Source organism: Condylura cristata, unplaced genomic scaffold (genome assembly GCF_000260355.1).
Source record: "Condylura cristata isolate star-nosed mole 26May11 unplaced genomic scaffold, ConCri1.0 scaffold00020, whole genome shotgun sequence".
In the NCBI taxonomy this organism is placed as follows: Eukaryota; Metazoa; Chordata; class Mammalia; order Eulipotyphla; family Talpidae; genus Condylura; species Condylura cristata.
The window spans coordinates 12,556,680-12,584,174 of NW_004567121.1; the positions used below are offsets into that span (position 1 = coordinate 12,556,680).

At 40.9% G+C, this 27,495-nt stretch overlaps 1 protein-coding gene across 2 annotated transcripts in view; it reads left to right on the plus strand.

Moving 5' to 3' along the window:
- The window catches only part of FSHR (follicle stimulating hormone receptor), a 150,107-nt gene that overhangs the window by 112,972 nt on the left and 9,640 nt on the right, over nucleotides 1-27,495 (plus strand). The window contains exons 5-8 of one of the 2 annotated variants that reach the window (XM_004686208.2): nucleotides 14,112-14,183; nucleotides 15,551-15,628; nucleotides 20,797-20,865; nucleotides 20,974-21,048. In XM_004686208.2, the coding sequence (XP_004686265.2) occupies nucleotides 14,112-14,183; nucleotides 15,551-15,628; nucleotides 20,797-20,865; nucleotides 20,974-21,048 (294 nt within the window). The remainder of the gene's footprint in view (nucleotides 1-14,111; nucleotides 14,184-15,550; nucleotides 15,629-20,796; nucleotides 20,866-20,973; nucleotides 21,049-27,495) is intronic. The other variant, XM_012727387.1, reaches the window with a different exon arrangement.

The window sequence follows — 27,495 nt, forward strand, 5'->3', positions numbered from 1 at the left end:
CCTGTGAGGGGCAACGATCTGATAGAAACAGACGCAGACAGAAGAGATGGCCTGTATGGTAGAATCTGAAGGGATGCTCGGACTCCCACACCCACAGAAAATAAGTTGCTGCCATGAAACCTCCACATCCGGAGGCTTTAAAGGACACATTTGGTCCTAAAGACCCTTTCAGATTTACTTATCCGGGGAGGTCCACACATGAAGAGAGTGGAGCTAATACTGAAGGTGAGTTCCCATCCTCACAGGGGCAGGGCAGCCCTTGGAAGCAGAGATGGGCTGGAGGGAGCTGCACAGGGATGGCACTGCCAGGTCAGGTCTAGTTATCCGATACTGTGCTACCCCATGTGAGAACCCGGTTTTCTTCGCCACTGTACCCCAGTGCATGCCACAACAAAGACACTCAGACTTTACTCCTTTAGAGGATCCTGGCTGTGACCCAGACTTCTCATTCAGCAGCTTGTCACTTCACTTGAGGGGCCCACTTTTTCCTTGCTGAGTAGCTTCCTACATCTTATCTGCTTCATCTTCCACATGTTCCACATGTGTTCTAAGGTTGTGCGCTAAGCACATGGACATGAACACAAGCATGTTTGAACCGAATAGCCAGGTTTCTGGGCTTCCTCTGGGAAGGTGTCTTCCCCAAGGGCCTGTTTTCAGGAGGAAGACAATCCAGGACTCTCCCTTCAGATCAGCTGACTCAGAACTGAGGAGCAAAGGGAGCGCCCCTGCCACAGCCAGACCACTGCATCCCATCCAGTCCCAAGCCAGAGCAATATCAAGTTCACCTCTGGGTCCCCTGAGAACACAGGGTCGGCACTTAGCAGGCAGGCCCTTTGGGAGAAGTTGGCACAGTTTTGATTCTTTTTGTTTGAGTAGTGAGGGGGAAGCAGGTGCTGTTTGCAGAGAAATATCTTGGGGCGTTAGAGCATGAACATCGAAATGACAAATGCTCTAAGGAAGAATATTTTCATCTCTAGCAGGCACTACAAAAATGTTCCACTGTACTTTAATCATGAGCTCACCCACAGCAGAGACCCCACAAATAATGTCTCATTCAAGAGCCAGCATGCTCCTCCTTTACCACTCTGAGATTCAAAGACAGCAGTGCTAGGAAGAGAGCAGGATGGTTTGTGGAAGGGAAAACATTGGGCAGCCTCCCTCGCAAAGTTCACCCAACACAGTCTCTGAACTGCAGGAGCCACTTGGGCTCAGTTTCTCTCAGCAAAACACGGAAGAAAAGCTCTTGCTGGGCAGGACTGCCACAGACCCCAGTTCTAGGCCTGCTTGTGAGAACTGGTGAGCAAGTAACCAGTCCACTCTGGGCCTCAACTCTTGTGGAGAGAAAAAAAAGAACAGTCCTACCTCATTCAGGAGGTTGCTGTAAAGAAGGGAAGGGAAGAGAAGAGACAGAGTGTGGGCACCTGGATGGGCAAAGCAGTGACAGGACAAGCACTGCGGAGAGGACACGGCCTGTGGGGGGGTCCCTGACCTAGAAGCACACACTGTGTGTTCACTTACTCTGCACCCCTGTGACATGCGTCCTCATGGTTTCATTGCACAGACGGGATACTTGAGGTTCAGCGGTGCTGCCTGAATGGCCGAGCTCGTAACACAGGGCAAAAACATGATCCCAGGGCAAGAGAGACAGGGAAACAAATACTTAGCAAACATGGACTATGCGGCAGACCCTAAACTAAGGATCGTGTTCATACTCATCTTCTGATTTCCCAAAATGATACGGCAGTTGCTGTCCCCAATTTATTGTGAGGGTTTTCAAACTCAGCAATTAGAAATGAGAACTGAGGCCATGAAGGTCTGGTTAACCCAGTGGCCCTGATTTTTTAGCACAGCAAAGCAAGGGAGCGTTGGTTGTGGGTGAAGCCGACGGGAACCTCCCCCATCCTCTAAGCACAACGTGGACACCTTAGTAATATTTGCCATTTGGAACTTGTGATCACCTGCTTGGACTAAGTTGAAATGAACCTGAGAAATAGCTTTCTAAATAATTAATGTTAGAAATGAGTTGTGGGGAAGGGTGTGCAAACTGTTTAAAATATTAACTCTTTTGCGACTCCCCTATGTAATTTAAAAGTAACTGCTTGCCACAAATTGGTAGTTTGATTAAAGTTATTCTTACATCAGCATCCAAGGAAGTCCCCTAAGGTTGCTATTTGGCAAGGCTCTGTAGCAGTGAATCTAACAGAGATTTAGGCTTTTAGAGTCCTTATGCAACCAATGTGCTATAATGGAAAGAATATCACTGAGAGGCAAGCGAGCCAGAGGCCTGGGTTCATTTATTCTACTTTGTGGCAGACAAGTTAACTGAAATTCTCTAAGTGTCCATGCACTTATCTATAAAATGGTAACAGTACCATCCTCAGAGTTGTGGATAGGATTTAGTGACTTCATTAAAAGTAAGGCCTTTGCAATGGTGTGGTAATGTCATTAATATGTATTAACTATTATTCTTTCCAGCTCAATCTAGAGATGTGGATGTTTCATTTACTCCCTGTGAACGCTGCCTCTTGTTTGTAAGAGAGGAATCATCATGCTCAGCTCAGAAACTCACCATAAGTCAAAAGAGAGAATACGAGATAATTGTCAGTCATATGTGCTACAGAATTATAAGGCAAAGTTTTTTCAAACCTTTTCTTCTAAACAGTCAAGCAAGAACTGTGGCCTGTGTAACCAGGTCGTAGGACTTCTATTACTTTCCACCCTCAGGATTATTGCCTTCAGCCAGCATCTCACACAAGCCCAAATCAGACACCCATGACTATGTCCCTAGGCACAAGGGGACAGCTATGACATTTGCCATATGGTCTGCCCAAAATCCATCTCTCACCTTTAGTAAAGAGAGAGGTGGGAAGAGGAATTTCATAGTTGTCTCCAGAAATTCTTCTCACAAGGTCTCTACACTTCCCCATATCCTTCATGCATGGGAGGTGAAGAATTGTGTAACCAGCTTCTAGAATCCTGAAACGTAGCAACTGTCTTATACCTGGTGTCTCAGGGGGAAACCAGCATTGGCATCTTACGATAGTAAGATCTATCCTAGTCACAAAGGATCTTATAACATGCTCCAGATGAAAAGGACAAGAAACCCCAGTAGTGAGAACTCTTGGGTAACCCATTACAAGCTTTGTTTGTTAGCCAGGACTGTTTTGCAGATTTCTCTGTGTTCCCTTTTGATGCAGTTTGGTTTTAGAGAACATGATACAGTATGTGTTGGGATAGGAGAATGAGTCTAACATTCATCCTGGAACTATAGGAAATTTTTCAGGTTTCCCCTTACCACTTCAAGATATAATACAGAAGAAGATATAATACAGCCTAGAATATCTGAAGTCATTGTTGCTGATAGAAAGTGAATCAATGTTCGCTTGCCACCATGTGCCCCTGCGCTATTGCATTTCTGACTTGCTGCAGTGTAAACTCTCTGTCTTATTCATCAGAAAATGAATGGAGGCTGCTGAACAATTTGATTACTCTGCCTAAGTGTTTGCCCACCATATCCTAGAGATAGCAGTATTTTGGGTGAAGCCATCTACAGTAAAAGAAACCCACACATGTTTTCCTTTCCAGCAGGGCTTCCAAGACTGAACTAAAATATAAACTCAGATACTCTTCTTTGGAGAGGTCTAAAGTCAGTGTGTTCAGGGAAGTCAGCATACTATCTCCTTCTCTTGGACATTTATAATGAAGAACATTATTTCCCAAACTTATTTGACCATCCTATCCTTTCATTTGTAACAAGGCCATTATTGGAAATAATGGTTCTAGAGAATGTTCACAGCTTCTAAGAAGAGTATCTTAGAGGTCACAGAGTTCAATTCCCTCCTCTAGTTCTACACCAAATTCCAATGTGTGGGACTGCCCTCACCCACACATCTAAGCAATTCTTGGCTACCAGCTGGACATGATGCAATTCAACTTCATTGAATTCACTGTTTACTGGAGTTAGCATTAGATCCCAGGGTTCAAGGTCTCAATGCTACAAGATTGCTCTCCTTTCAGATGCCAATGCAAAGCCAAGTTATCATCTATACTTCTAATAGAATGGCTATAGTTTTGAAGTCCCAATGGGGTTCAGTTAATTTGCTGAGCAACTCCTGCAACTCAGAGGAACATTTTATTTACTTGATTACCAGTTTATTATAGGATGTCATTCAGAAATAGCCACATGCAAGAGATGCTTAGCACAGCATCTGTACAGAATATCCAAGCCCTCACCAAGTGTGCCACTCTCCCTAAATCTCTATATGCTCATCAACCTGCAAGCTAGCCAAGTCCTGTCCTTTTGGGGTTTTATGCAGGTTTCATTACATAGATAAAACATTGATCAAATCATTGGCCATTGGTGGCTGGTTCAACCTCTAGCCCTGAAAGTTGAGGCTGAAGAGCTCCAACCTGCCAGCACTTGGTTGGTTTCCCTGGCAACCAGTCTACCCCCCAGGTAACTTACTGCCTTTCCAAAAGTTGTTTCATTAACTTAACAAAAGACACCTTAATTGCTCTCCTCACTTAGGAAATTCAAGAATTTTAGGAGGCCTATGTCTGAAAGAGGAATTTCATATTGTAAGTCAAGACATCGCATCCATCATGAAGAAACCTTTCCACACAGTTGAGCACCTTTCCAGAGGTGGGGAACCAAGTGCTGAACAGTGGGAAAACTTTCATAATGAATTAGAATCAGGCATTTAACCAGCACACACTTTAGCATAAGAAAACTGTGGATTCAACCTCTAGCTCTGTCTTCTGTACTTGTGGCTTTGAGAAAGTTCCTGGATGTCTTTCAACTGAACCTCCTCAACTTTGAGGAGAGGATGCTCATAAACACCTGCCTCCGAAGGTCGAGGAGAGGAATAAATAATCAATGTTAAGTGCTCGGTGTGGTGCCTGGTGCATAGGAAGTGTTCAATAAATGTTTACCATTATTATTATTAATCCTCTACCTACTTTCCAAGGCAGGACAGCATAAATCTATTACCATTTCCACCTGGCAGCCCCTCATAATGACAGATTTCTATTCCCAAGCAACATATCCTATGCTGGGCACCGTGGTGGTCTTCATTCTCACCTCATCAGCAAAACAAACAAACAAAAATCTTGAGAACAAGCTCCAAAATACCTATTCACAAAATGTATAGTGTGCGAGATATATATATATATATATATATATATATATATATACAGTATAATAAAGTGTACAGATATACTTTACATAGATGTATATATAAAGTGTACTATATTTATTATGAAGTGTATATATATATGTATATATATATATATATATATATATATATAGGTGCAGAACTGTGTGCATTACAATGCACAAAATGTAGCTTAAAAACACAAAAAAAAGATGAATATGCTTTTACATTTTTATTTTATTACATACCATTTTATATGGCACAAGAAGTCTATTTTGTCCTCAATATATTATAATATTTTAGAGAAAGTAATGTCACAGAATGTGCTTCATTATTTTTTAATCCTTAAACACCGAAAAAAGCAATTCACAGATCATATCATTACTAGATTTCATAACTATCAAAGCTGAGAATAAAACCTGACTAAAATAGTAGACCAGTCATCCTTCGTGTTTAATCTTACCCTTTTAATGCTATTAGTTTTGTGAAATCTAACTAGTAAGCTTTCTTCCCTTCTATAAGTTCTTACAAACTATCTGGAAAATGTTGCATTTCTGTATTCCTAATTAAAGTGTTTAAAATGCAGTGAAATTTTTTTAAAAGTTAGAAGGTTGCATTTCCTGTTTTGAAAATATGCAATGTGATTTCTCATAAATTACATACATTTTTAATAAGTTAGCCATTTTCATACAAAATGCCCTCTGTAGCATTGATTTCTTTGAAATGTTGTATTCCTCCTCCTTACTAACACATCTGGCTACCATTAAAAAAACATCAAATGTGTCTAATTTGAAAATATTTCCTTTGTAATATTATTTTGACATTTGCAATCACAAAAAGGCAACATTTAGATCATTTGTATTTTTGTGAAAAATATGTAAGCCATCTTCAGTTTTGCCAACTCCTTATAGTAATTTTCTTTGAGATGACCAACATGCCTTTAGGTGATATTATAACCAGGACCCAGAAACTAAACACAACCATAGGTCATAGAGGCAAGAAAGTTAACCCAGGAAGGTTTATCAGAGAAAGTAGGAGGAAATCAGGGTGGGAGGTAGCAGCGGAGGGGAAGGCAGGCAGAACCTGGGCACTGGGAAATTCTTCTGTGGTTTCCAGTGGTTGGCACAGGGCACAAAGAGAATCAAGCAACAGAGAGCAGACCAGCCTGCTCACCAGCTCCCACAGGAGCAACAAGGATAGGGAACTGGCATCTTAGAACCCAAGAGAACTGAAGAGCATAATAGGGCTGGACCATAGCCACAGCAGTAACTGCACCTGGGAGAAATGTGCTCTAGCGTAATTTTGCTGAGTATAAAATGAAGAATCTGAAATCACGAGCCTTCAGTTAATCCCTAAGGCTATGCATTTTAAAAGTCAGCACCAGATCCTGGGCCTACTAGAACCAACGTTACTAATTTGAAGCTATCTGAATAGGACCAGAGCCTGATTGTTAAACCAGAATATTAAGCCAAAACAGAATCAGTAGCCAGACTGATAGGAGTGAGCTCTTCAAATGCCGACCTTGGGTTCATTAAATTTCCCCATTGCTAAGAAATCTGGTTTCCATGGAGATTAAGGCACATTGGAACAGAATTTAAGTTTAATAGTCCCAGTTTTGAAGGCATGAGATTGTGGAGATAGGGAATCAGACTCTCCTACTGTCTCATGTAATTCCTGACACAAAATCATTTTACAGAAAGAGAAACAGACTCTGAAAAGCTAAAAGAACCATTCAGTCTCATCTAGCTAGTGAGCAGCAGACAGTAAACTTTAAGATCCTTAACCTTACGTCTAAAGTCCTTTGCATTGTACCACAATTTCTTACACACACCCCCATCTAACTCCAAGAGTACTGTTCCACAAGTAACTAAATCTTTAGTGCTTCTGAAAATACGTTAGCATCTTTTATAATGGTGTGTGTAGAGATACAAATTCTCAGTCAGTGAAGAATAACAGAAGTCTTAATATCAACAAGTCTCATAAAGGAGTCTTTTCATATATTTAATTAAGCATAGTCCACTCTTCTCATCAGTTATTGGATAACGTTTCTCAGAGCAGTCATGAGGAAGGAGTTCATTTTATCCAGAAGACTAAAAAATACAATAAAAGGCCCTCCTTGGTGGCGCAGCGGATTAAAGCACTGCACTAGAAGCTTAAGCCACTTCCGCATGAGTTCGATACCTGCCTGCCCCAGAGGTGACCACATGGCGTGGCAGACCTCTCCTGACCCACCTGCTGCTCCCCTCAGCAATGTACTTCATAGGTCTGCCTGTTCTGCTCCCCACTCTGTCTCTGGTGAATCCTCTCACTCTCCGCATCTTTGGCCTGTACCCCAGTTCTGTATGAATAAATAAATAAATCTTTTTAAAAAATGCAATAAAAAATGTAAAATAAATTTTAAAAGGAAAGAGAAAACTCAAATTACCTGCAAATTCTGTACCACGGGAAGCCAATTAGAAGGTAAAAAACCCCTCTGCTTTGGCTTCTAGCAAATGTACTTTGGTAAAAATGATAGGCTCCTAAGTAAACACACAATTATGCAGCATCCCCTCCCACTACCAAATTTACCTAAACCATCTCAGTGGGTCATTCAGGGCATGTCTTGAACTCCATTTCTGCCTCACTTCACAAACTGAAAGAATTGGCTTATACAGTTTTAGAACTGATCATTCCTTAGCATGGTGGATTTGGGTGGAATTGAGATAACTTTATCCTTGGTTAGCACAATTAATTGAAATGGATGTCTTCATCTTCCTTCTTAGTTCAATGGGTTATGTAGTAGTTTCTAGTCATTGATTTGTCCTGACCACTATTTGGAAGTTCCCAGGTAATGGGATGATGAAACTATGGAGCACCTCTGCTCTTTGAGCACCCAAGTCTTGCTTTCCTGTTCAGCAAAAAGCAATCCATCACTTAGCCAGCAAGTGTGCATCTCTTTGCCTAGTTTTAAAGGTTCTTGAAGCACTGCTTCCTACTTCTCTTTCAGTTCTGTCTTCTCTTCGCCCCATCTGCCACACTCCTCTTGTGTTCCAACTATACATTCTCTTTTCCAGTCCAGGCCAGTAAGCTGTAAACTCTCAGAAACTTAGTTTGCTCTGCCTGTAATCAGTCATCCCTGAGTCCTCCAAAGGAAAATGTTCTCCACTTTTCAGAACTCAAAAAACTCATAGTCAATAGCATATAATTTAGTACTAGACTAGTCTGAGTGTTCCATCTAGATAACTCCTCAATTCATGGCCGAACACCAGGGTACAATCCTGAGTGCCCTCTCTTGGATGAGATGGAGGTTGTAGGGAAGGAAAGCACACAGTATAATGGATCACAAGCAAAGACATGCAATGCTAATTTAAGAATGATCAAAGCCACCAGCACTCTTAATGAAAATAATGACACTTAAGACAGTGAGCCTTAGAGCTCTGAGGTCACCTGTACATCGGAAGCAATATATCATCTTTTAAGTGACAGCACAGAATCAGACTGGTTCTCTATGCAAGGACCTCATTAAGTTCATCCTGACAGAAGAGGTGCTAACCTTCATTATTACAATCTAAGATTAGGGACAGTCAGCATGAAAGGTGTTACCATCAGCTCAGAATGTGCAACTGGCTGTTGAGATGAAACAACTGTGAGCCAGTTACCTTTCTCTAGACAATCCATTTGCAGAACTTAAATTTGCTGACAATTTACCCTGAGGTCTTTACCTGTTTTGGAAAATAAACCGTGGTTGAGTGAATCAAAATAGTTTTGCAGCCAACAGTCATTTGACCAAAGCAAACCCATTGAGACATAGAGCTTCTAGCTGATTACCCACTTCCAGCCTCCATCAGACATGAATTTATTGACCAAAGGGGAAAAATGAATTGAAAACTAAGTGTTCATCCAAACTCCATTTCCTGAGTTATCTTGGGGTTATAGTAAGTCTCAGCTATAGCATTATCACCAATAATCCATCTTACTAGATGGTCACTAGATCTTTTTAAGTGTCTTAAATTCAGCACTACTGGGATAATTTTAGCCATTTCTTCCTGTGTGTTTTCTTCAATAAAGGCCAAAGATTTCAATGTACCGCTAAAGACATTTGTCGATATCCCATAGTAAGTGGTTTTGGAAACCCATGATATTAAATAATTTATTTTTGACAGTCTCAATGATAATCGTGTATTCTTCACTCCTTCAATTATATGAAATTCTCATTTACTAAGAGATAGCCAAGTTACTACCCATATAATGTGAAATAAGTTAGGTATGATGAACGCAGGCATTATTTTTTAATGCTCTTGGCACATTACCTAAATCTTGATAAACATCATGAATTATATGTACCCAACCATTCTGCCAATTTAAGTATTCAGGAAAACATAATTTCTCCCCTCATGCCACTCACACTCTGGTTAAAGAGACAGATTGAAAACATAGTTCACAATGCATAGTTCAGAATTTTGATGAGTGTTGAAAAGGATAGAATAAATCAGGCACCCTACCTTAGGTAGTCAGTCTAAATCAGGGAGCTTTTCTCTGAAGAAATGAGGTTTGTAACTGAATCCTACAGGTTGAGTTGAAGTTGGAAAGGTGAGAAGGAAGTGGTGAGACTCCCAGAGAGAGCATGTACAAATTCCTGGAGAAAGGCAATACTTTAGTATATCTGAGGAACTGAGAGAAAGTCAGGTATACTAAAGAGATTAGGGGAATAACATGAAATGAGGGTTCAAAAGTAGGCAGAAGGGAATAAACATTTTATTGAGCTCTTATGAATAACCAAGAGAAGAAATAAAGCTATCCAGTACCTTTAAAAGAATGATCTGGGCCCTCCCTGGTGGCGCAGTGGGTTAAAGCACTGCACTAAGAAGCCTAAGCCACTTCCACATGAGTTCGATCCCCGCCTGCCCCGGAGGTGATCCACATGGCGTGGCAGACCTCTCCTGACCTTCCCGCTGCTCCTCTCAGCAGTGTACTTCATAGATCTGCCTGTTCTGCTCCCCACCCTGTCCCTGGTGAATCCTCTCACCCCCTACATCTCTGGCCTATACCACAGCTCTGTATGAATAAATAAATAAATCTTAAAATGATCAGTGTGCTATATGCTGAATGATTAGAAAATGTCAGAATTAAATGTGTTGAAGCAGGAAACCTGTAAAAATCCAGAAGATGATGGTTAACCTATTCTAGAGTGGTGTTAATAGTGATGGAAGAAATTGCATGGAATCAAATCTTTTGGAAAAGAATCAAGGATGATTTTGAGATAGACTAGATATTGGGGAATAAGGGTAAAGAAGTTAAATTTAACTTACATTTCTAAAAAAAACCAATTTCTAGGTGGCATTGCCATTTATGGGGAAGAATTGAGGAAGAATAACTTGGTGGGAATGCTAACAGAGGGAACATATTTAGTTTGCTTTATCAATGAAGCATTCAGAAGGATATCTGAAATGAACTTTAATTAGAGATAGACTTGATCAAATGCCAAATATGAATCTGAGTTGTAGTCATACTGATAGTACTTAAAGCTAGGATAAATAAGCTCTTTGCAACAAGACTTAAAAAAAATATGACAAAAAGAGTTACAGTGGAGTCATGGGGAACAAAAACAAATTTGAAGTCAAAAGGATATTAAAAAATATGAGATAGCATACACAGATAGCTCTTTATAGAAACTTCACTGTAAAAGGTGGCAGAGAAAGAGTTGGGCTATAATTCGAGATAGTTATGAACTAAGAAGAAATAGCAGCCATCACTGAATCTGTAAAATGTGCAATTCAGGCAAAGTGGGTATCTGGGTTAGCTTAGGCTTCCACAAAACAATGTCTAAGTAAGGACTTAGACACAAATAGTCTATTTTTGTATCTAAACAATAGAAAAATTACAGGATAACTGAGAAGAAAACAGGAAATGCCAACTTGAAAATGTATTCACTGCCAGGCAATTGGGGCTCAACATACTGATACAAAAGCCATTCTGAGGTGTCATTTAGAACATGTTCCCCATGAATGGAAGGGGGTTTGCCACTCATCAAACATTACTCAATGAGTGTTAATTTCTTTGTACTTCCTGATGTGTACATGCCTTAGAATGGTTGACAGATTCCTATAATTGCTTCACTCAGAAATAGCAAAGAAGCCTAGGACAGAGTTGAGAGATAATGGGTACAGCTGAGGCCAGTATCTACCAAGTCATCTCACTATGAACTTTGTTGCAGTAATAATAGGTAGAGAAAAAGATGGACAAGGAGAATCTAAAGCAGGCACAGAAGTGTTTGACACAGTGTCTACCGTGATATTTACCTACTCCCTACCACATCCTTTTTTAGACAAAAGAGGTAAGTTGTGTCTAGATCACACCAAAGTTGGCCTGTAGAAACTTTTCCTGCTTCCTAACCTCTAGATACCTCTGCCAAGTTAGCAGTGATACCTGGCAAGTAAATTAATGAAGAGTTTTGATACAGTCTTGGTGACAGAAGCAAGAAATGTTTTGAAGCATGAACCAATTTACTCAATATTTTATGAACACATATTACATTGCAAATCTGTACAGACTAGTATAGATTGTCAGACAATATTAAGTATGGACATGCTGAGGTCTCGTTAAGGGAATGCTTCATAAACACATGGGGAGAAATCTAAAAATAGAAGGCTGGATATGTTAAATAACAAATATGGATAGAACTATGCCAAGCTAATAGATGGCAATATTTTCTTAGGCATGAATAGAATCCTGGCAGTGTGGAAGCAACTATGAAACCTATTCATTTTAGTCTGTAAGTCAAACTCCACATATTAGCAGAAGCTATCTCTCCATAGTGAAGACTAGGAGGTTATTTTTACTTGCTTCTGTGCATATTGCTATTTTTTCTTAAGTCCAACAATAAATTTGTATTACTTTTATATTCAAAGAGTTTTTAAAAATACTAAAGAAAGTATATAACTAGAATTCTCTTGCTAGTGGGAATCCAAAATAGAACAAACACTTTAGAAAACTATTTGGCAGTTTCTGACAAAGTTAAACACACTTAGCATACCTCCTAGCAATCCCACTCATAGGTACTTACCCAGAGAAATAAAAATAGACACACACACTATAAGCAAGTATTTAAAGTAGATTCATAATAATCTCTAAAACTGGAACAAATACCTTTCAGAGGGTGATGGATAAAGATGAATGTTTATGGATGGAATACTACTCAGCAATAAAAACAAATTAGTAATACAGATAACAACCTGGAACAATTTAAAATACATTATATGCATGGAAGAATCCAGTTTCCAAAAGTTGTGTACTACTTAATTGGAAAGATATATTTTGGAAAAGGCAAAACTATAGGAACAGAAATTAATCAGTTGCCACTAGGAAGAGGAAGTAGAAGGAAATGTTAACTCTAAGTGGGAAAGTAGTTTGGAGGATGATGGAAATATCTATCTTTATTGTACTGGTGGTTGCACAGTTGTATGTATTTGTCTTCACTACACCCCCCCCAAAAAAAAGGTTCTATTTCTGTATGTACACTATTTAACAAATCAACAAATCCTAAATTATATATATATATACACACACATACACACACACACAGTAATAGTTCCTTTATACACACACACACACAAACTAGGGAAGACCACCACAAGGTCTTAGAAAGTAGTCAAAAGAAGAGTTGATGAGGGTAGTCAATCGTTGGAAATCAAAAATGGAACAGAACATCTGAAAACTATTTGAGAGTCCTCTGGCTGTCTGACTATGGAAGCAGATTTTAAAAAACAATAAAACAGTCCACTAGGGAGTCAAACCCAAACTCCACTAGAAAATCAGTGGTGAGCATACCAGTGATGTTTCTTCAGACTGCAAGCAGCCAAGCCCAAGTCTCTTTCAGCTAATTTATGCACAGAAGGTGAAGGAGATTGTGAAGATATTGGATGGATTCTGAGTAAGTCTTGGGAGTGACAGAAATGCCGAGAAATGAAAAGAGCTCTCATCAGCCACCACTGGTGTGGCATCGTGTTCCACCAAATGTCAACCAGCTGAATGCAAGTGAGACCAAGGAGCACCTAGCCTGTCTTGTATACCTCTCACTGCCTTCCCTAGGCTATTTACTACACCGCTGAGAGAAGGGCTCAGCAGGAACTTCGTGGGCATTTCCCAAGTGTGCCAGCCAGAAGTTAGCATTAAGGAGGGGACACATTTAACCAATTGAAAATGATATTGTACAGATAAAGGCTCCTGCATTTAGAGCAACAGTTCTGTGTTCCATTCTGAAAATCTCCTAAATCAAGCCCTTGACATTAAGGCCCAGCCACCAGTATGGTGGCCAATTCAGTAACTTCTCATTGTATTTGTTAGTTTTTCTCCTCTCTATTTCAATCTCTCCATCCCAACTCTTTGAACTCAAATTACTGAATATACTACCTGTAGATCAACCTTCAAGTTAGTTTCTGCATCCTGAGGAATCCAATATAAGAAAGACCCAATGTAGTTCTGGAGATTTCAGCTACCGAAATTTATGGACCACCTCTTAAGGATCAGGGCTTCAGTGGGTTCAGCTCTAAACTACCACCAACCACTTCTCAAAGGGGTGTCTGATTAGCTCAATTTAGATCCCATGAACACTCTGATCAAAGAGCATGGAGTCAGCCTGGAACTCCAACAAAATAACTTGAACTATGAACAGAGATGTTCTCCAAGGAGTATAGAGAGGCTGAAAACAGGAGGTACTCTAGTTGCAAGTTGTTTTGGGTAATATTAACTTATTAAACATAACATGTGCATGGTAGCCCCTGTACAAAGCAATCATTTATGAGACCCTGCTAAGGCTTCCCATAGAAAACATAAACATGATTCAGGATACACTGGAGGATTTTCTGGTAAGTTATACTGATGGCTCAAATAATATTTTGAATTTGGAAAACATATACTCTACAATTGTTAAAATAGCCAGCTTCATTTTTTCCTCACTCTTGTCTTTTTCTCTCTCTCTAGGTTAATATCCAACACAGGCATTAAGCACTTGCCAGCTGTTCACAAAATTCAATCCTTACAGAAGGTTCTACTGTAAGTCTTTCCTGTATAGCTGTCTATGTCTCTGGGGTTATAATGTACATTGTTTGGTCACATTGTCCAAATGTGTTGCTCTGACTGAGCACAGGTAGGAGGGGAAACAGCAAGTGTCCTTGGCTTTATCTGAAGGCCAACTAACCTCAGTTTGGAGGAAGTCAGCAGACTGCTCGGTATAACCACTGTCAACAGAGCTAGTTTGTAGCAAACCAAGAAGCCTCTTAATTAAATAATTTATCCATTATTTAATGTTCTATTTACCTTCTTTCATAATGCCCCCCTGACTTATACCACCTTCTTCTTCCCCCTCCAAAATTCCCATTAGTGACATGATACGTTTGCCTTTTTCCAAGGTATCTGTATTTTGAAAAAGGAGGAAAAATGGCAGTGAATATGTAATGGCCAATTTATTTTCATAATGAAATTGTTAAGAAGGTGGCCAGACTAAAGGAAGAATTGGGAAGGAGTATGAGAGGTTAAAGGAGGAGGCCCCAGGGGAAAGAAATAAAAACTCTAGAATTTCTCAAATTGCTCCAAGCAGTTTACCTCATCTACACTTATGTGTTACAGCAAATCTAAAAGAAACTTGATAGAAGGATGAGGGACACAAACAGAAGTGAGAATTTCTCTGTCCATTCAGGGAGAGACTAACCATGAGGAAATTTCTTTTTTTGTGTGTGACAGAACAAAGACACTATGAGAAGGGAATTGAGATGACAGGAAGATAAAGGCCAAGCTAAGAGAATAAAAAAGTTTGTGAAGAAAGTCAAAGGTCAGCTCAAATGAACTGTTCATAAAGTGTAGACACCAACATGGAGCAAGGATAATAATGAGCACAGAGAAAACTTTAATAGGGAAATTAGCTAACAAGACTTTCAGGCAAACCCTTGCTGGTGCAAGGGATTAAGTTGTAGCACTATGAAGCACTAGTTATTGATCCCAGGCCAAGGAAGTGACCCACTTGGCTCAGCAAACCTCTCCAGTCTCGCCCATTGTTCCCCTCAGCAGTGTATTTCAGTACATCTGCATGTTCTGCTCCCCACTCTGTCTCTGGTGACTCCTCTCACCCCCCCTAACCTCTGGCCATCACCCCAGTTCTTATATACATAAATAAATAAATCTTAAAAAAAAAAGGACTTTCAGAGAGAGCAGATTGTGTCTACCATTCCATTTTTAAGAGCTGATAGACAAAAGATAAATTACATGCCATTTTTTTCCTTAAACTTTGACGTCATTATCCTTCAGAAAAATAATTATTCAACCATCACTGCCTAAAGACTCCATCACAGCAAGTAAGCTAAATGTGGGAGAGTAATGTGAGTGGAGCTGACATAAATATCTAATTTGTCTCCACTTTCTTCTAGAGATATTCAAGATAACATAAACATCCACACAGTTGAAGGAAATTCTTTTGTGGGACTGAGTTTTGAAAGTATGATCCTGTAAGTAAAGAAAGAAAATCCAATGGAGCAACATTGGTTTTTCATTTAATAAACTCTTTCTCATCACGGGATAGTCCTTGTTTGTTTGGGTTACTTTGGCATTTCACCATTTAAATTTCTCTCTGGTTCTGTTTTTCCTCTCATTTCCCATCTTTACATTTCAGAATCTCAACATGGAGTCATGTTAATAATTTATGATTCCGTGGTGCATTTCAAGTATTTAAAATTGCTCTTTGAATGATGGTCTCCTGTGATGCAACATCTGTTCCGAAGGACAGAATAACTCATGCATCAGTAAAGCTAGTTATTGCCTGGCAAGGCTTTTGTTGCCCAAAGAAAAAGACAAAGAAGGAGGCTGAATCGGGAAGACACAACTCTCCCTCCTAACCATGCAGGCAGCTCCTGTTCAGCACCATGCTGAGCACGAGATGCTTCTCATTTTCTTGGATTGATCATCTATTTTAATGAGCTTGAGTGACCCCCTCTGACTTTTGGGAAGGTTTTTTTAAATGCACTCTGCATTGTTAGTGTATGGCAAGATGGTCAATAGGGCGCTAGATACTACCCAAGTGTCTGTGATAGTCCATAGAAGTTAGGTGTGGGGCCCTCCCTGGTGGTGCAGCAAGTTAAAGCAAAGCACTAAGAAGTTAAAGCCACTTTAGCATGAGTTTGATCCCTGCCCTGGATGTGACCCACATGGTGTGGCAGACCTCTCCTGACCCGCCTGCTGCTCCCCTCAACAGTGTACTTTTGTTAGTCAGCCTGTTCTGCTCCCCCACTCTGTCTCTGGTGAATCCTCTCACTGCCCCTACACCTCTAGCCTATACCCCTTTGTATGCATAAATAAATAACTCTTTAAAAAAAAAAGTTAGGTGTGTAGAATTACATTTGGGGAACTTGTAACCTGTCAGGAAAGCATTTTCTCTATTCCACAAGTTACTGTGGTTTTAGAAATACATGTGTGTGCTTTAATATGCCAATGAGCACAAAAGTTACAGTCCAGGAAGAATTTTAGTCCTTTTCGAAAAAGTGGTATGATTCAGAGGCCTAGCTGGAGCAAAAATAAAAGAAGAGGAAGAGGAATAATAAACAGATGAGAACATAGTAAAGAATAAAGCTCAGCACAATAGTTGATGTAAACTAATGGCAAGGAACCATGGAGCTGGGTTGAAAAAGACTAATAAAGGAATAGGATTTGCAAAGGGAAAAATCAAACCAAAGCATGTATTCAGAGGACATGGCAATAAGATAAGACTCATGGGTAATACCTAATCCTTTCACTTAATATATTGATATTGGGGGAGGGGAGTGTTGGAATAAGTTGATGGATGTACGGGGGTATGAGAGAATGGGAGGGCAAAAGAGTTGAATTAAAGTGTAAGCAGGGGCCCTCCCTGGTGGTGCAGTGGGTTAAAGCACAGCACTAAGAAGCTTAAGCCACTTCTGCATGAGTTCGATCCCCACCTACCCCAGGGGAGATCCACATGGTGTGGCAGACCTCTCCTGACCCGCCCACTGCTCCCCTCAGGAGTGTACTTCGTAGATCTGCCTGTTCTGCTCCCCACTCTGTCTCTGGTGAATCCTCTCACCCTCCACATCTCTGGCCTGTACCCCAGCTCTCTATGAATAAATAAATAAATCTTTAAAAAAAATAAACTGTAAGCAGAAGGAAATGATGCAAAGTGAAAGCAATTATTCGAGAGCAAAGGAGGAATGACTTATTCTCAGTAGCCTGCGGTGTAAGGGTCAAGAAAGAGTTAAGGGACAGAAGGCTGGGAGAAGGGCAGTGTGTCCAAGATGGACTTTAAAGAGGACTAGGATTGAACCAGAGCCTTGGCAAAGGACAAGCAGAGGAAATGGAATAATCAAAATGTAAGAGGATAACAAATGAATAATGGACAAGGACAAGTACCTGGTTGATACTAGAACAGTGGGTTGTAACACAAGCAAAACAGTATAAAAGGACCCTTGGATTATGTGATGGAGGGAGGGCATTTGCGAGAGATGCAGTCGCTTGTATTAGGATTTGGGGGCTTGCTAGCATACTCTCAACAAATGTGACCACTGCCAAATTAACCGAACATTTGTATACAAAAGATACAGCTAGGTGGGAATGCGCTAACGTTCTCAGTTTTGCATATTGACACACACCCGTTTTGTCAACAAGGTACATTACTCCTCTCTGGATTAAACTTTCCCCAGTGGGTGAAAGAGATTGGCGAAGAATGTTCAAATCATAACTGTTCTGCACTGACTTTTGTTCATGGACCCAGTGTGGTTCCTTAAAATTCAGAGCATCCTCGTCTAAAGAGATGTTTCCTTAGGAGTCAACACTCCTCAGACATGTTTCTAAAGGATAAATTCACATTTCTGAGAACATCTGTTTTTCTAACTCAGATGGCCCTTAATCCATAGATAATAGAATCAGAAGATCCACACTCAGCACAGCTTAAATCTCCAATTATTCCTAGTGTGGGCGTTGTGTCTGGATGCAGGACACTTCCCCCCACTGGGGACATCCAGATGCACTCAGGGAAAACAGTGCCACTGATGACTGAAAATGCTTTCTGTGCATTGGCATTTGTCAAAGTCCTGAGGCCTTGTGCTGTATATTATAGATAGATCTACAGTATATATTTAGGTATATATATATATGTGTGTGTGTGTGTGTGTGTGTGTGTGTGTATTTGTGTATGTATATATATTTGTGTGTGTGTATATATATATATATATATATATACACAGCCCAAAAAGGAAGTGTTGTGGCTAATGCCCAACAGGAACATAAGCAATGAAAGGGCCTCACACTGAGGTCTCTGAGCCCTTCCCACTCCCATTCCACCATTGCACCCAAAGACTCTGAATGGGGAATTCACCTAACTGTGGCCAACCAGCAGACTGGCTTCATTCAGAAGAAAGAAAACAAGGTTTACATGGGCCAGGTCACCCCAGCACCTTCACCCTTAAAAATGGAAGCACACTTCATCTGGAGCCCCGAGCCCCAAGAGTGAATGCACTGTGTCCCTGGGGACACAAAAGGATTTAAGGAATCCCGTGAAGCAGTGACTCCTTGGCTAAAAGAATACCTTGGTTGCTGTTATCATCATTTAGTATCAGATTTGTCACTCCTCTTAAGAGACTAAGAGTGCACTTAATAATTGTCAGTTTCTCTTTTGTTAGTAGTTTGAGAGAATATAAAACCTAGGATGGGAGTTCTAGACAAAACCTGCTTTTCGTGTGATGATCTACTGTTGACATCAAAAATCACAGTCCCCTTTCCCATATGATGGTATCTGTTAATTGAGAAAATCATAAATTTGTTTCAAATTGCTTTGAAAACAGCAATTATTTTAAATTAGCCTATATTTTATTTAATCATGGTAGCATCTATTTGCAGGGCATCCAAGCCTATAGAAAAGTAAGCTTGGATTTGAATACCAGTTATATTAGAGGAAGGATCGGCCAACTCCTACCCACAGACCAAATCCACCTGAGAAGAAAGGGCTGCTTTTTACAAAGGATTGCTTGTAAAATATTAGGGATACAAATATTGAACCTATTTAAGTACTTAAGTAAAATGCTAAAACTCCCTCCAATAAAAAACAAAATACAGGGTTATGGTGTTTTAAACAGTAGACCAATGTTACTTTAAAAATCCTTAATTGAGACCCTCCCTGGTGGCACAACATGTTAAAGCACAGCCTGTTCTGCTCCCCACTCTGTCTGGTGAATCCTCTCACTGCCCCTGCGCCTCCGGCCTGCACCCCAGTTCTGTATGCACAAATAAATAAATCTTTTTTTAAAAATCCTTAAGTGTTAGATTTTTCAATTTGGTTGCTAAAAAGTTTGTGCAGTTGTCTTCTAAGTACCTATGTAGTATCCTACATTTAGGTATTGGCCACAACACCTAAAATTTTATTATCTGGCCGATTAGAGAAGCATTGCTGCCCTCTGTCTTTGATCCTATCCTCTCAGAGAGCCGCCGCTCCTAGGTTAGGGGCAGCTGCTCCAGAACTTTACTGGCAGGGACAAGTAGACAAGGACTGTCTGTAGCTGTCAGGCTGAGGGGACAGAAGCACAGAGCCACTTCGTGGCCAGCAGAAGCCACTAATGTTTTAAAAGCCTTACCTTGTTCTCTGGCTTTTTAACTAACTGGCTTTCCTGGTGAGGAAATGAAAGAACATTACAGTCACTTCCTGTGATTGTAAGCATTTTCTAGCAACCAGGAAGAGTCCCAAGCCTTCAGGAACTCATCTGGGTCAGCTTTTAGGATAGTGTTATTTGGGAACCTAGGGAGCCTGACAGGATAGAAGCCCGACAGCAAATCAGAGCAGGTGGTCAGTAGCTCTTGGGGCTAAGCTCTCCCGACCTTGGATTTCTATTTTTGTTTTCAGAACTGCTCAAGAACACAGTAGTGCAGAGCTGTCAGCCCAGGGTGTCCTTGGCTTCCTGGGTCCAAGCAGCCCCACTCACTGGTTTTCTCCGCACAATCAAGATGACTGTTTCACGTGAAGGCCCACTGCCCACAAAGTCCACTCCCAGGCCGTCCCCACGATCTCCCCTACCTCGGCCCCCAGTCTCCGTAATTGATTTCTCTTCTTTGCTGACTCAACCCATCTCCACAAACTTCTAGTAACTAGTTCCACAGAGTCACAGGAGATGTTCAGGTGGCCTGACAGCTTAATTCAATCTCTTCTGATGACAGCCAGGCCAGCAATGCATAGGGTGAGAGACCTATGGCCTTAGAAAAGGTGATGCCAAATGTTCTGTCTGAGAAACACTTGTTCAATAATTGTGTGTGATTTCTGTCCTTCAGAAGGGAAAGATCTGTTCCCTGTTCCCCCAGGGGAATGGTCCCTGCACACAAACACTGTGTGCAAAGACCTGACAGTGCCCAAACTGCTATCCAATGTGTGCTTTTCAGAATTAAGTTACATTTATTTTTCTGAATAGGTAACACATGCACACACTGCAAACCTTGAAAATACAAAAGGTTTTACAGTGATAAATCAATCTCCCTCCCGCTCCTGTCCCAGAGCCTTCAGGGTGGCGTTTTATTTATGCCACTAACTTGTGCTGTCTGACTCTGCCCCAGTGCTTCCAATTATGAAGCCCCTGTATTGTTTGCATCTGACATTATTGGTTTTTTAATGGGCCTTTTATTTCAGGTGGCTGAATAAAAATGGAATTCAAGAAATACACAACTGTGCATTCAATGGAACCCAACTAGATGAGTTGTAAGTAGTGCTGACCATCTTTCCAAGCTGTTTTCAGGGCATTGACTCTTGGACCCACAATGTTTACTTAGCTCTGTGTTTGCCTCCCTTCTTCAACTCTACCCCCAGGAATCTCAGTGATAACAGTCATTTGGAAGAACTGCCTAACGATGTTTTCCAGGGAGCCTCTGGACCAGTCATTCTGTGAGTAGCTTCCCCTGTTGCCATGTGCAAGAGCTCAGTGTAAATAAAATAAGTCAACCATCACCAATTCTGAGAAACTTCAAGACAGGGCTGGCCATGCTGCTCAATTCTTTTGTGTCATCCTCAAAGACTTACCATGGTAATTTAGGGCTGAGCCACATTTGAACTTTCAATAAAATAACAGTCACTAACTTTTAATGAACAGTTACAGTTCCCTCTACTAAACCTCATCTCCCCACCTAAAAGATGGCAAAAAAAAAAAATACCCATTTTATAATATTATTTGAAGCTTAACATTATTTTATAGCTGTATATATATATATATATGTATATATATATATTTATAATATGTTATACTCTAGTTATTTTTATAGATTTGCTCATTAAGTAGAGAGACAGAAGCACCACCCATGTGCTACATAGTACAGGGAACAAAAGAGTTTTTACATTTTTGTAAGGTGGAATCAGTTCAACATACAACAAACGTATAAGATCAGAAAGTGTGCTTTGAAGTACCGAGGAGGACAGAGCATTACAAATAGAGATCGCTGGGCATCCAGCCATGTGCTCAGATATTCAAATACGTGGAAATTTTAATGTTGAGTTGCTGTTTCACAAATGGACTTCAGAAAAGTGCTTTGGATGTTTTAAACCACCAGGACAGTCATTTGTCTACTGCTGCACTTAACTAAAAGCCCTGAGGGTTTTAGATGTTCCTGATTAGGCACCACCTCTGTTACGAGAGGTCACATCTCTGATGTGTAGGTTTCCACATGTGACCAGTACCAGGTAACCTATTCATTGGTTATCAATTAAGCATTAACAATATAACCATCATCAATAATAGGTGACTTAGCCACTGTCTGCTATAGAGAATGTTCAAGTTGAGAATGTTCAAGATCCCCAGCCTGCTCATCCCAATGACAAATGCAACTCCAGAAATGGGAAGGGACCTGCTGAAGTTCACCCATCAGAAGCTTGGAGCCAGAACAGAATATACATCTCCTGTGTTGCCACCATACCATCATGCTCAGTACATGGAAATGTCTAATCAAGCACCTTATAGTTATTCAATAGGTCCCTGCAATTGACTGTAAATAAAAATAGAGCGTAGAATATCTCCTGCATTTGTGTAAGGAGGTCCCAGGCCAAGACACACTGCACGCCTCAGAGTGTCAAACAGGGACACATACATGGATCCCCTAGCCCCGCCTTGCCAGAAGTGCTGTGGCAGAGATGTCACTATCACGAGCAGATCAGAAGACTTTATGAAATACTTGCCATGGCTGAGGAGGATAGAGTGATGATGCATTCCTGCATCTTTTGATCTCAATGCATGAGGATGTATGTGCGAGATTCTAGCCAAAGGCCCAACTTAGAATCACTAGTCTCTTTGCCCTCCCTTTAGGGCAACAGGATTGAACACCTTAACATCAAGGTTCTCTTTGACGGTGGCCATTTAGTCCACAGGAATCCTTCCAGCCTCTGTTTGCTGACCTGGGAGTCTATGGCCGAGCCTATCCCCACTTCTGCAACCTGATGCAGCAAACCCCAGCTACACCCTGATCTGAAGAGCTACCTATTTAGATGTGTGCAGAAGCCCAGCCCACCCAGGAACTGTAGCTTAATGGGCAGGAGATGGAGGGTACAGACTGCTCAGTCCACAGTCAGTGCTACCCAAGGTATGGGTGTGACTGCCTTGGATCAGACCCTCCAACCCCAACATAAGAGGATTTGCATAGCTACATGCAAATCATGCAGGAGTTTCGTACGAGTGCTCTTGGAGTATGTGAAGGGTACTCCTGAGGGAAGTAGAATCAGAGTCAGTGGTGACTCCCATGTGGGCCTATGTGTACTGCATGTGTAACCCTTCAATGTTGTAGTGTTTTAAGGGAAGGGGCCATGCCTCTTCATCACCAGTCACTGTGTGAAGGCTGTCCCTGGGGAGGAACCTACTCCTGGGTGAATGAGCTAAGGTCAGCACCCAAAGTCCAACTCAGCAATGAATACACTCAACTGTGTGTGCTTCACAAGTGCCCTTAGGCAGTGGTGCTAAAGTGCATCAAAATCACCTAGTACACTTGTAAAATCCCCAGTGGTCAATCCTGTTTCCTGGTTTTGAGTCCATATGTCAGAGAGGGCCCAAGCTCTAACAATTTCCCCAATGAAGCTGATGTTGCTGGAGTAGAAAGCACACCGGAACAATCCTAGAATCATGCCAGCAACGGGGAAGCCCCACCATGTCTCTAAAACATCTCCTCCATGATCTAACTGTGCTGAGTCTTCTATGCTGACAGCCCGTGTTCTTTGTTCCCAGTGGATACATGCCGAGGCTTCTAAGGGACTTGAGAAGAAGGCACCCAGACCAATGATCACTCCTTTCCTGAAGGCAAAATTCTTACTTGTGTGAAAAGCAGGGAGCCTCTGTGCACCTGAGGGGGTAAGGGCAAGATGTGCCACTGCAAAAAGACAGTCACAGGGAAGCCAGGGGCACACAGACAAGCTCTGTCAAATTTCCCAGGAGCAGCCCAGCATCCTGATCGCCCCCTCATGAGTCTTGACCTTGAACGTCAGCAGCCATCTCAGTTTCACCTGAAATCCTTCTGAACTCACTCAAGTTTGCCTTTTTTTTTTTTTTTTAAAGCAATCGAGCAATTGCTGTTTCCTTGGGAAACAGTTTCCTGTGGGGAAAATGTAATGCATTGCCTTTGCAGGCTGGAGCCAGTACAATCATATTCTGATGGTTTATCAAATTGATTTGGCTATAGCTCAGATTCATTTGATAGTTCAGATTCAAACACCGAGTTATTTGTATAAGAATGATTCTCTTCCATTACCAGTGTACCCACAGTCCTACAGATAGTAAATTGCCTTTTTATCCCGCCTGGGATCATGAAAGAGAAGGTCTTCTAACCATCTGTCAGTGTAGTATACACCAGAAATGTGCTCTCACTTATGGAAATGATTGACCTGTAATAACATCTTTGCTGGGAAAAATAGAAATTGTTCAAATCAAATTTGTGGCACTGGCTCTAACCCACTTTATTAAATGGGGCACAGAGTGCTGTTTAACTCCTGCCTCTCCTGAGTCAGCGTCCTATTACCAACTGCTGTGTTCCTTTTCACCATGTAACTCAAAATCAAGAATCCTAACAACGCTCAAACAATTTAGGATTACTAAATCCCTTCTGTAACAGTCATCTTCCTGCGGTGTCTCCTGTTGGTATTTTCCAGGATCTAAATTCTCAAAACCAGTCACAGCCAGAATATAAACATGTACTGAAATGTTAACCCATCTGACATCTTAAAGAGAGACACTGCAGTCACTAGACCAGTCTACACGATAAGGACTAAATCACCTACCCATAGCTGTCCTTTTACTCACTGCCCAGTCCATCAGCTCCCGAAACAACCTCACAAGTTAACTTTCCTAATTATTCAGTTAGATCTCACATTTTATTCATTCAGTGGATGCTGATGAACACAGAACACCATGCCAAGAATAAGTGAGATTTAAAGACAAAACAGTAGCCAGTCTAAAAGAATTAAGTCATTTCCCAGAACATTAAATTCTACAGAAGTTTTCACAGGAAGCTACACTAACACTGAGCAGCTGCCCAATAATTGCTGTCATTCTGTGATGCGGTGACTTTGACAGATGAAGTGACAGTGATTAGGAGAGCTCTTCATCTGGACTTCTGCAGTCCCCTTTCTCCTGTCAATCCTTTCGCCTTTTAATTCATTTAACAAGTATTTATTCAATACCTACTATGTGCCAGGCTCAAGTGCTCAAGAATAATCTCAGAAAAATCCCCACTTTCAGCAAGTAAACCCCCGCTCATAAATTCTCAATTTTTCCCAGCCTTCAAGGCTTGGAGAGCTAATCTCATCCTGTGGTTCTCTTTAGTCAAAATAAAGTTGCCAAAATAACTGTTTTGAAAACCCCTCACTGCCACTGGCCTGCTGTGATTCCTGGGCCTCTCCCCAAGCCTACCTTTGGCCAATAACCATGAGAAACAATTTCCCAAATATGTGAGTAGTGAATACCAGACAATGCCTTATTTTTACACCCCCAGGAACTTTTGCAGGCTAACATCGGTGTACAAAGGAAAAAAGTCTAGCTTTCTGGGCCATGGGTTTGGAGATAAGACCAAAATAGGATTAGGTATAGTCAAGTCTCAGGCCACACTGAGTAGTATCCATTTATAGTAATCTTTGTCCTGCTGATATAAATGTCTAATTTATAGAGAGGCTAGAGAAATATTTTCTGCCTGCCCAAAATATGGAAGTCTTGACAAGTTCTTCATTTGCTTATTCTAGTACTCAATAAGCTTTAGGTAAATATCCTACAAATATTTTTGCTCTGCTATTTTCCAGGAACACTTAGCTAAAGACCTCTGCTTTACCAAACTCTTAAGTATCTCTCTCCTATTACGACTCCCTCCTGGGACTGTGCTCAAGTCAATGAACCCAACACACTCTGCTGGTTCTCAAACACATGTCGTATCTCATACTCTATACAATTTTACTCCCTTCCTTGGGACCTTTGACACTCCCAGTAGCATGCAAATTGTTTTGCATTCTTCTCCCTTGAGAAATCACTCTCCTGTAAGAGTTGCTGTAGCCTCTTACTTTTATTATGATAATGTAACATCTCTGTCAGACAACTAGATACTGAATAGATATCATAAGTCCAGCCAGTCATGTGCCAAATATGATATAGAACCCAAATACATCTTATCACCATCCTTGAAATCTGGCTGTGGTGACAAAAATCAAATTAATAAAAACTAGGATAACATGAAACAATAGAAGAGATAATACAAAGCACATAATTCTCTGCAACTGCTAGAGACCAGAGGACCTCACAGCCTGAAGGAGAGAATTGATCCAGTCCCTTTCCCAATCACACTTCAGTTTTACCTCCCCCCTAACATATGTTCAAACAAACCATATATTTTCTGGGTGATTATGTATGAAAGGTCCGGATAAGAAAGCAAGGAGTCCTTTGCCCTCACAGTGAGATAAAATGCAAATCAAAGAGTGAGTGTAAGAAACAGAAAGGCAGCAAGTGGTACGAAAGACAGAGAGCATACAGAAAATAATGTTATTGCACACTTAATGGCTTTCAAGGAAAAATACCTCTACAGTTGTTCACAATGATGCAGAGGAAGCCAGGGGCACACAGGTAATGAATTACAAAGATGCCAATGAGAATCAGTTTGGGGTCTCCATTGCTGCATAAAAACTTCTAAAAGTTTAGTGACTTAAAACAATCTTTCCACTTTGCATACACTCAAGTTTCAGAAAGGTGAGTGACTGTCTCTGGTCCACATACTGCCAGCTAGGTGACTGGGTCAGGATGGTCTACTTCTCAGTTTTCCCTTCACGCCCAAATGTGGTTTATCTGTGCTCCCTGGTATCTCTCCCACCTTCCACCTTCCACCCACACACCTCATCTTCCAGGATATCTACAAATAGCTTAGACTTTTCCCAGTATGGTGGCACCTGAGTATTCAGTTTGCCTATGGCAGCTTTAGGTTCTACACAATCAGTACAGAAGCTGACAATACTCTTAAAGGCAAGGTCCAGCACTGGCATAGCAACACTTTCATCATACTCCATTACAACCCACGAATATCACAGTTCAGTACAGAGTCAAGGGAAGGATAATCAGACCTTCTCCGGGAAGAGAATAAAGAATCTGTAGTCATCTTTAATTCATCACAGAATATATGAGATGATAGGCTGGTATTCCATGGGATATATAAATATATTTTTGAAACCTTTAATTAATGTAATTTTTTAATATTCTAAACATAGGAAGGACATAAAGGAAAAATCTTGTTTTGTATTGTTTGTTTTTGAAACTATGAAAAATGTTCATGCAGGTAGTGATTACCTGATTTCCATTATTCCCAAAGGACTTTTGTGTGTCTTCCACCCATCTTTTGGAGGGATCCTTGAACTGTTTTAGAAAGAACAGGCAGTCATTGCTCCCATCCAATGCCAGGAGCCCAGTGCCAGATGAAATAAGAACTTGGTCACAGAGCACAGAGTGTCAGTCGCAGTACTGGTCAGAGGAGCAATTATGTAATGAGAAACTGGGAAGATTTTTTCAGGCCAGAGAAAAACCAAGAATCTCTGAAACAATGGAAAATACAAATAGAGGGAAATCAGAACAGCTGTTTCATTCAGCAGCAGAGGGGCAAGACTCATCCCTGGGCAAAGGCTCACAGATGTGACTCATTCCCAGCACCTCAGTTCTGAATAATTATATTGTGAGAAGTGATTAAATTCTAGCTATATGTGGAAAGTAAAACCAAGATATTTTGCTGAATGTTTAGATAATAGATACAAGAGAGGAGAGAAAGGGAGAGAGGAGACAAGAGAAGCTTCAAGGTTTTTTCATGAACAACTGAAAGGACAGCAGATGAGTTTGTTTTT